Source organism: Orycteropus afer, unplaced genomic scaffold (genome assembly GCF_000298275.1).
Source record: "Orycteropus afer afer isolate SDZICR_OR568_19922 unplaced genomic scaffold, OryAfe1.0 scaffold00010, whole genome shotgun sequence".
NCBI lineage: Eukaryota > Metazoa > Chordata > Mammalia > Tubulidentata > Orycteropodidae > Orycteropus > Orycteropus afer.
The window spans coordinates 18,007,766-18,018,699 of NW_006921597.1; the positions used below are offsets into that span (position 1 = coordinate 18,007,766).

Sequence of the window (10,934 nt, forward strand, 5' to 3'; positions counted from 1 at the left end):
CTGCGACCGCTACGAGCCGCTGCCGCCCGCGCTGCCGGCCGCCGGCGAGCAGGACTGCTGCGGAGAGCGCGTGGTGATCAACATCTCCGGGCTGCGCTTCGAGACTCAGCTCAAGACCCTGTGCCAGTTCCCGGAGACGCTGCTGGGCGACCCCAAGCGGCGCATGAGGTACTTCGACCCGCTCCGCAATGAGTACTTCTTCGACCGCAACCGACCCAGCTTCGACGCCATCCTCTACTACTATCAGTCCGGGGGCCGCATCCGCCGCCCGGTCAACGTGCCCATCGACATCTTCTCCGAGGAGATCCGCTTCTACCAGCTGGGCGAGGAGGCTATGGAGAAATTCCGCGAGGACGAAGGCTTCCTGCGGGAGGAGGAGCGGCCCTTGCCCCGGCGCGACTTCCAGCGCCAGGTGTGGCTGCTCTTCGAGTACCCGGAGAGCTCTGGGCCGGCCCGGGGCATCGCCATCGTATCCGTGCTCGTCATCCTCATCTCCATTGTCATCTTCTGCTTGGAGACGCTGCCCGAGTTCCGCGACGAGAAGGACTACCCCGCCTCGCCGTCGCAGGACCTTTTCGAGGCGGCCAACAACGGTACGTCGGGCACCCCCGCGGGAGCCTCCAGCTTCTCGGATCCCTTCTTCGTGGTGGAGACCCTGTGCATTATCTGGTTCTCCTTTGAGCTTCTGGTGCGATTCTTTGCTTGCCCCAGTAAAGCCACCTTCTCTCGAAATATCATGAACCTGATAGACATAGTGGCCATCATCCCTTATTTCATCACTCTGGGCACCGAGCTGGCTGAGCGACAGGGCAATGGACAACAGGCCATGTCCCTGGCCATCCTGAGGGTCATCCGCCTCGTGAGGGTCTTCCGCATCTTCAAGCTCTCCCGCCACTCCAAGGGGTTACAGATCCTGGGGCAGACGCTGAAGGCTTCCATGCGAGAGCTGGGGTTGCTTATCTTCTTCCTCTTTATCGGGGTCATCCTTTTTTCCAGTGCAGTCTACTTTGCCGAGGCAGACGACCCCACTTCGGGTTTTAGCAGTATCCCGGATGCCTTCTGGTGGGCAGTGGTAACCATGACAACAGTAGGTTATGGTGATATGCACCCAGTGACCATAGGGGGCAAGATTGTGGGATCACTCTGTGCCATCGCTGGTGTCTTGACCATTGCTTTGCCAGTTCCTGTGATTGTTTCCAACTTCAATTATTTCTACCACCGCGAGACAGAAGGTGAAGAGCAAGCCCAGTACATGCACGTGGGGAGTTGCCAGCACCTCTCATCTTCAGCCGAGGAGCTCCGAAAAACAAGGAGTAACTCCACTCTGAGTAAGTCGGAGTATATGGTGATCGAAGAGGGGAGTATGAACCACAGCACCTTCCCGCAGACCCCTTTCAAGACGGGTAATTCCACTGCCACCTGCACCACGAACAATAACCCTAACTCCTGTGTCAACATCAAGAAGATATTCACCGATGTTTAATATATGATACAAGTGACATACTGTGCTCAGTATTGTGTGACATGTGCCCCCTTGGTCTGTGTATGCCCTTGTTTTATACATTTCCAGACCATTCCTCAAGGCAAGAACACTAGGAAGTGGAAAACGCACTTCATTCTCCCTTTCCCTACTGCTTCATACTGAAACAGGTGTCTGTTTTGCAAGTGGGCTGCATTCTCTCAGCTCTCCTTTTTTTTTTCCTCCCCCCCTTTTATCTCCTGCTCTCTTAATGTTGCCAACAACAAACTGTTATTTGGAACTTGATTTCTAGTACACGCCCTTATAAAAAACATAGTACATCCTGGGGGGGAAATGAAACTAAAGAACAGTTAGAGTAACAGTTTAACCTCAGAAGGTGGGTTTTCTTTACTGAGTAAAGCAGACAGGTACTCAAATGATGCTTCAATTGGGTGGACCCACTAACATTATTTATTGAATATTTAGCTTATTGCTTACCATGTGGATATGTAGATGGAAAGTCTAATTAGAATGATGACTTGTAAACTCACCATAAGTTTATTTGGTTTTTGACTGGAATTTCTATTTGAGCCTTCCTCCTCCCAGAATTTTAAGGGTTTCTACAACTTTGAACAAAGGGAAATGCCCAAGATGTCCTGATCTGACTAATTTAGTTTAACTCTTCTTGACTTTTGTTAAGTATTTTGAAAGTATTAGTTTAGCAGTTAATTCCCACAAAGTTCTGTGCATGTGTCCCAGCCAACAGCTACCAAACTCTAGAAACAAATGTTTTCAGTGCTGCTGAGAGAAACAAAAAATTTCCTAATGCATCTGAGAGATAAGCTTCTGCAGTAGCACAAGAAGATTAAAGTGGCAGACACCCCTTCCAGCGGAAGTTACTAATTCGGACCTGACTGATGCAGTTCCCATAGCAACTCATGTTTCCTGGGAAACCCGAAAAAGGTTGTCATGGCATCTTTTGCTCTCTAGCCACACCCCCAGCCCCTGCCGTTTCCACAGTAACCTTTCCAGATGGTTCCTACTTACATGATTTCATAAGGAAAGCCACTGTTTGAATATACCGCACAAATAAAGTTAAGCCTGAAAATCTGAGGTGGTGAAATGAGTCACAAAATGAATATTTTTTTACTACAGAAATCATGATGTCATCCCACAATGAAGGAATCAAGAAGGAAATGGACGTTGGAATGTTAGCTATAACCCCCAATAAGACATGATTTGAATTAAATGCCAATTATTAGGCAATAACTCTAAAAGATGATTCTCTACAGTTTTCTGTCTCCAGGGAGTTTCAAGCCAACAAAGGAAAATAAAAAGCAAATGTAAAATTGTTCTGTACATAAGCAAATGAGAGATTCAATCAGGGCACCTGAAACTTGACTACAAGGCACTTTCAGACTTTCTCTTTTTTTAAAAAATCAAGATCCCACAACAGCACTGCTAGTATCACAGCACTAAATAAACTTCAAAAACATAAAGGATGCAAGTTTTTAACTGAGGGGATTGCAGACAATCAATAAAAAGGAGGGACAGGAAGTAACCAAATCTGGGGGAATTCCTGCAAGTTTCAGCCATATGCCGGGGGTTGCCAGAAGACAGACAGAATCAGGTGAGCACTGTGTGGTCTACTGAGAGCATTGCTCCTTTGTAAAAGCAGCCAGGGAAATGTCATTCATATCCAGACTGATGTTACTTGCAAAACCAATATTTTCATACTAAAAGGTCAATCACTACATCTTTTCCATTTGATTTTCATCTTGCTAAACTAATTGCTCTCTGATCCCTTCTCAATTACTTATTACAAAATTATGAGGGGGGGGGTTGGAAATCATACTTCTTCAGAATAACCTTCACCCAAGCTGAGCTGAATGAAAATAATTCCATTCCTTTTTCTAACCCTATTGGCTTCTGAACAACTTGTTTTCCCATAAGAGGGATAAAAGGCAGAACCTACTACTGTTAGACTATTGGTCCAATTCTAATTTACATCATTATTTAGTAGTATGTAGTAGTATAGTTCTTTGAAACAAACAAACAAAATGTCTAAAATGGCAATAAGTAGCATTTTCCTTAAACAGTGTCACTTTATTTTATGTACATTACACATTATCCACTATTGCTTTTTGGTTTTTATAACATAACTATTCTTTTCCTATTTTTAAAGCTCAGAATATATTTTCAGGGAGTTAGAAGCATGCCTGTTTGGCTATTTGTGTATTTTAGAGAGTGAAAAATAAAGATCGAGACTACAAGAGGAGGACTAGGAAGGAAAAGACAAAAAGAATGGAGGAAGGAAATCTAGATATCTAGTCATAGAATCATTGTTCTATCTCTGTGGACCTAAATAGGACTCTCCTTATCTAGTTTCCTTTGCTGGTTTTTTTCACTTGTTTTTAACATTGATGTACATCTTAATCAAATTTACAGTATTTTTAATGATCAGAACTTCTTTTTGTGGCCCATTTTCGTAATAACATGTTAGGCACACTATAGCAATTACAGAAAAATATTTTTCTGTCTGTTATTAAAAGATGTTGATGTAAAGATGAACAAAGTGCAGTAAGAATTTCATTCACATGATGCAGAAGTTAAAGAAGCCCTGATTATTTCTGCAAGTAAGTTATGGTTTTACCATAAGTTTAGAATTGTATGGTTATTAAATAACAGGAACACAAAGAGAACTTTATTTTTTAATCTGGAGAAATATCATGACTTTTGAGTCATAATTTGGAAGCAGTGTAATTGCTTATAGCCTCCATATTGTAAGTTTCTTAAAGGTTATAGATTCTGTGTCTTGATAAAGTTTTGGATACTAGTGCCTAGCACAGAATGTAACACATTCATATGTGTTGAGTAAGGGGCCATTATCTTACAGTAATATTATTTCCAGGCTTTGTAATTGAGTGGTCAGAAGCTCTGCAGTCATATTGCCAGGGATTGGGTCCTGACTCTGCTGTGTGACTTTGAACAAATCGCTTAACCTCCTTGTGCCTCAGTTTCCTTATTTGTAGAATGAGAATAATAAATAGAGTTGTGAGTATTACACATTAATACAGGTAGCCCACTTAGGAGAAATAATTACATGACATGCATCAGTGATTTTGCTAAGAGATTACATTATCTTGTGATCATTATGCAGGAGCATTATATAATTAATGCAGAGCTTTATGAATTATGTCAAATACATAAACAATGTCTTTCTATTTCCTTTCTATAATAACAACAGTAAGTACCATTTATTAAGGGCCAACCATATTCTGGACACTTCTCAACTCTGCAAAATACATTTCACTAACTTCACAGCTAGCAAGAGACCCAGCTAGGATGTAAAGTCAGATCATTCTGGCTCTAAAACCCATGCTCTTTTTATTGGGCTACTTGAAAGACACTGAGAAAATAATTTTCTTATGCTTTTCAGTTTGAGTTCAGCCCATGTTGCTAATTAATGAATTTGAATAAAGAATGTATCTCCAGATACAAAATGTTTATCCTTTTTAATCACCTGACATTTTTAACCAGAAAGGTCAAATATAAGATTTAAATCAGGCGAAGAGATTGAATTTTCTAGTAATGAAAGATGATTTTCTTATATGATTGATTCATAGAATTTAATCTTATGTTCAGAAAGTATAATCAGTCACAGTAGTGATACCCGCGGTTGTTGTTGTTATGTGCCGTTGAGTCGGACTCGATTCTTAGCAACCCCTCCTTGGGTTTCTGAGGCAATATCACTACAGAAGAAGATTGCCCAACCTTCCTTCCGAGGAGTGGCTAGTGGGTTTGAACCACCAGCCTCCTGATTAGCAGTCAAGTCCCTTAGGCACGATGCTACCAGAGCTCCCATGATACCTGTTAGGACAATGGATATTTTTCAGTTTTAAGATTAATTTTCTGTTTTCATGTATTTTAATCTCTAATAGATGACAATATTATGCAAATTATTGTTTTTCCCATCTCCTTGTACTTTGCTTAGGTTACTGAAGAACCATGCCAGAAAGTAGTGTAAACGTTGTGACTCTTATTTTAGAAAGGAGGAATTACTTAGAACAAAAGAGTTGAGAACAGGAGGTGATTGCCAGTTCATTTAAATTTGTGATATTATTGCCTTATCCGACCAGTCCATGGATCTAAGAATCTTTGTTCTAAAACCCATTAGAATATAATTGTAACTCACTTAATAGCTATAGCCCCTTCTATAAGGTCCTAAATCATTTAGGAAATGAAAATGGATAGTAATTTGGGCTTGGAGTGAAATGCTAATGAGCCTATGGTTTACACATTCCAGTTAGCTCTGTCATGCCACATACTTCACTATTGAATGCTTGCCTTGGGTATTGGCCAGGTACACATATGACTGTGTAGAGCAAGATGTTTGCGTCAGGAAATGTGACTGGATCCGGGCACATCCATCAACACTCCTAGGGAAAATGTATACACTCTACAGTTGGTGAATCTAGATAAAAGTGGAGGTTAACTTACTTATTGTTCTATTTATTTTACGGTGTTTTAAACTGATGTTATGCTTAATTTAAATACCTAACAACTGTGGTGACATAACCACAATTGCCTATACATAAAAGGGAATATATCAGTTCTTTTAAAATTTTGAAATAATGCTTCAAGATTGAAATTTTAAATGCACAGTATCAAGAAATTTAGAGTTATGGCTTACATAAAATTTGCTGTTTGCCTCTTTGGCACATAGCATACTCAAGTCATTGTTTTGCTGGTAGTATATAAATTCAGTGTATATAATATATACCAGTAGTTTAGTCTTTTGGGAACCATAACTATAATTTTTTCTGACTTCTATACATTTAAAAATGTCAACCTTTTCTACCACAGTTCCAAGTTCTTCTCAGTCCTCAGCTGTGAAGAGAAATAATAACCCTTCCCCCTAGGAAATGTAAAGAACCACGTGTGTCCACCAATCTGAAGATTTAGGGAAACACTGAAATGGAGGTGAGGAGCACAAGAACCCAAAAAAGGATATTTAGGATTACATTTTAAGGTGGAAGTTTTTCTTTCTATTTTGTATTTAGTCTTTTATACCTAAGGAGGATAAAACTATTTTTTTTGTACTACTGATTTCCTATATTTTAAAGTCACCACTTTATACGAAAAAACAAAACAAAACTCACTACCGTCGAGTCGGATCTGACTCATAGCGACCCCTCCTTGAGTTTCCGAGGCAGCATCTCTACGGAAGTAGATTGCCCAATCTTCCTTCTGAGGAGTGGCTGGTAGGTTTGAACCACCAGCCTTCTGGTTAGCAGTCAAATGCCTTAGGCACTACACTTGTTGTTTTGTACACCTGCAGAGAGGTTGGTAACCTCTGAGAGAAGGCAGGTCAGAGAATGCAGGAGGAAGGGAGGTAAAGCTATGCAGAGCCCAAAACTTACTCTAATGTGGCTCTGCTTCTGTCCCCTGGACAGATGGCCGTTGCTGTTTAGAACAGGATAATAGATAGAATACTCATATTCAGCTTGCAAATATAATTTAAATGGTACAGACTGGTTAGGAGGTTTACAGATATTTGCTTTTTTTTTTTTTATAATGTTATGAACTAATTTTTCCTTCCAAATTGTGAAGAAAAAATACATTTTTACCAAAAATATGAATTTTCCTTTTCATTTCTTTTTATTTTTTTCTACTATTTTCCCTTATATTTCAGATTTTACACCATTACTTATCAAAATGCATTAAAGAAGAGATCTGGAAAAGAGGATCTGCTTCTGCCCATCATTTTCCTGGGAGCCATTTTATCATTCTTGCAACCTAAATAATGCAGAATAGGAATTCTACCCTGACAAAACAAATCCTGGGAGTCTGGTTGATAATTACATAGCACTTAAAGGAACAAAAAATGATGTTTCATCATACCTGAAAAATGTTACAAATAAATCTGTGCATGCAGGGCTCCGACTTTGCAGGTACAGAGATTCTACCCCACTCCTCAGTGTAGAGACAGGGAATGGGGAGAGCAGCTCTTCCCTTCCAGTGAGCCTCCCCCATCCCCAATAGTAGGACAAGGGCTCGTGGGAATCTCTATTGAGATCCCTACCAAGTTTTTAGAATGAAATTTAGTGCTGCACCCATGTGTTATATACACTCAGTACTGCTCTTTCATTTGTTTTCATTGCATTTATTTTAAGTACTTATTCTTTATGGGAATTCTTTCTGCATCCTGGGGTTATGTTTTTATATATTTAAACATATTTCTTAAATTAAAACATGATTTAATTCAGAAGAGAAGCCATTGGGGGGGGGCAATTTATTACATACACACACCTGTTTGCAAGTTATTTCCTATTCTGTAACATGTTTAGATTTAAATGGTCTAATTCTTTTTCAGAAACAGTGAATTTCTAAAACATTTGTTGTGCATTATTAACATTTACAAATCATTTGTGTTTTTCTCCAGTCTTGCTTAAAAGACAAATTCATTGCTTAGTGTTTCCAGTGTATTTACTAATGAAATAATAGATACATAGAAATAATAAATGCATTCAACCTATCAGTAAGTTTTGGCATTTAGCCTTCTAAGTATCTCTAAAAACAGTTCACTTTCCACATCCTTGCCACCACCAGTGCAATCTCTCTGCTATCCTGTGTGTCCTAGATCAGTGTGAAGATCTCTTAGCTGGCCTCCTTGCACTTCTGTGGCCACTCTGGTCCATTCTCCACCTGGTAGCCAGAATGATCTTTAGGAAACTCATGTCTGATTGTATCACCTTCCCCTGCTTAAAATACTTTTAAGATTTTTCTTTTGTTCTTAGGATAGAGATACAAAAGCTTAGCACAGCCTCAAGGCCCACATGATCTAACTCAACCTTCACATCCAGCCTTATCCTGTATCTGTCTGTGCTCCTCCCCTCATTCTGCTGTGCTTTAGCCATTCCAGTCTTCCACTTACAGGATAAGCTCGCTTTCCAACTTAAACTATGGACATCTTTGCAAATGTTACCACTGCCAGTCCTCTCCTCTTCTCCTCACCTAGCTAACGTCTATCCTTACTTCAATACTTCATCTAAGATGTCTCTCATTACCAGTCTGGTTTGGTCAATATCCCTTTTACAATATAAACGTTCATCAAATTTAAGGTCTTTTTGATTATAGGAACCACTATTATTCTATGTACCATTAAAAAAAGAAAAGAAAAACTGTAGTTTAAAAATGTAAGATACCAGTGATTTAAAGGTACATTCCAATTTTATAGATGCTCAAATCTTTATATATATATATATATATATATATATATATATATGCCTTGTTGTTGTTGTTGTTGTTATGTGCTGTCGAGTCGGCCCCGACTCATAGCGACCCCTCCTTGGGTTTCCGAGGCAGTATCACTACGTCAGTAGGATTGCCCAACCTTCCTTCCGAGGAGTGGCTGGTGGGTTTGAACCGCCAGCCGTCTGGTTAGCAGGCAAGTGTCTTAGCCACTATGCTACCAGAGCTTTAGTATTAATTAAATACAGGCAGTTCACCAGGGTATGAGACATTCCTGTGTCTTTAAGAATTTGTAGGTAAGTTGGACCAGGTGCATATGGTTCTTATTTAGCCTTGTTGTTGTTGTTCTTATGTGCCATCGAGTCGGACTCAACTCATAGTGACCCCTTGTTGAGTTTCCGAGGTGATATCACTACGAAAGTAGATTGCCCAACCTTCTTTCCGAGGAGTGGCTGGTAGGTTTGAACTGCCAGCCTTCTGGTTAGCAGTCAAGTGCCTTAGGCACTACACTACCAGATATAGTAGCATAGTAGTTAAAGCATTTGGCTGCTAATCAAAAAGTTGGCAGTTCGAACCCAGAAGCTGTTTAGCAGGAAAAAGATGAGGCAGTCTGCTTCCATAAAGCTTTATAGCATTGGAAACTGTATGAGACAGTTCTGCACTGTCCTAAAAAGGGTCACTATAAGTCAGAATCGACTCAATGGCAGTGGGTGAGTTTAGTGCAAGAGAGAGGAATCTGGTGGCACAGTCGTTAAGGTATTCAGCTGCTAACCAAAAGGGTGATGATTCAAACCCACCAGCCACTCTGTGGGAGAAGGATTTGGCAGTCTGCGTCCATAAAGATTTATAGCCTTGGAAACCCATGGGGCAGTTCTACTCTATAGGGTCACAATGAGTCAGAATCGACTCTATGGCAGTGGGTTGGTCATGCAAGAAAAAGCTCAAAGCCTTTTGACTGATTTAAAACCTGTACATGCAGCAAGTGAAGGTGATTGTGATGAATTTGTTCCAAGTAGGGGTTGGTTCAATCATTTCAAAGTAAGGGAAAATTTCTATAATATTAAAGGGCAAATAGTTGTCCCTAAGTCGGACATTGGTAACCAGAGGACCTACTGTACAATATATGATTTTGACATAGCTGTAATTTTTTATTTATTTGCACAATATAATTAATGTTCATCCTTTCCATAAAGTAGGAATTGTGTCTCTTTTTGTTCACCATTGAATCCCTTCTCATTCTCTCCTGAATCTGCTCTAATGTACCTCTCCTATCAAAACTGCCCTTGTCAAGGTCACCAGTGACCTCATGTAGTAAAACTTAGTGGTAATTTCTCAGTTCTAATTTCATTTGACCCATCATGGAATATTCCCCACCCCCCTCTCCTGGGAAGGCTTTTTTCATTTGGTTACTAGCATATCACACTCTTGATTTTCTTCCTATATTCCTAGCCTCTCCTCAATTTTCTTTACTGGTTTCTTCTCATCTCCGTGGGTCTTAAATGTTGGTGAGCTCCATGGGCTGTGACTCAGTTTTTTTTGTTTTTTTAAATCTGCATTTAGTCCCTTGGTGATCTCATCCATTTTCATAGCTTTAGATTATCTTGTGGAAACTTATATCTCCCATCTGAAACTTACCTCTGAATTAAGAATCCAATTTCCAACTGTCTACTTGACATCTCTACTTGCATATCTGATGGACATTTCAAACTCTCTGTGTCTAAAACTGAGCTCACACACACACATGCCCATCAAGCCTATGGCTCCTACCCTCTTCCCCATCTTCATCTATTGGCAACTTTTCTTTTCTAGTTGCTCAAGGTAAAATTCTTGCAATTATCCTCAATTCCTCTCTTTCTCTTATACTTTGTATCTATTCTGGACAAATCCTGTGGACTTTACAGATGTTTTCAAAGTCTGACCAGTTCTTACCAGTACCACTGCTACAACCCAATTCAAGTCACATTTAACTCTCACAAGAATTTTAATAATACAAGTAGTCCCAGACTTATGACAAGGTTCTGTTCTGATGACTACATTGTAAGTTGGTTCCAATGTAAGTTGAATATCTTTTTTTTTTTTTTACTTTTCATTATTATTGCCTTTTATTATCAGTATCTTTATAAATATAAAGTTTATAAACTTTGAACATCTGTGAGTGAATATCTGGGAATAATAACATCAGCAAATTACATGCTGTAGTATTGTATGTAGTATATATTAA

General features: G+C 39.8%; 1 protein-coding gene across 1 annotated transcript; it reads left to right on the top strand.

Annotated features, from left to right (window-relative positions):
- Positions 1–7: 7 nt before the first annotated feature.
- KCNA3 (potassium voltage-gated channel subfamily A member 3) lies at positions 8–1,483 on the top strand. Its single transcript, XM_007949414.2, has one exon. The coding sequence runs from the start codon at positions 164–166 to the stop codon at positions 1,481–1,483; it is 1,320 nt and encodes a 439-aa protein (XP_007947605.1). The 5' UTR covers positions 8–163.
- The last annotated feature ends 9,451 nt before the right edge of the window (positions 1,484–10,934 follow it).

What these genes read in the sequence shown, in the direction of transcription:
- KCNA3 (XM_007949414.2), top strand. Translation starts at nt 164, where the DNA reads ATGAGGTACTTCGACCCGCTCCGCAATGAGTACTTCTTCGACCGCAAC.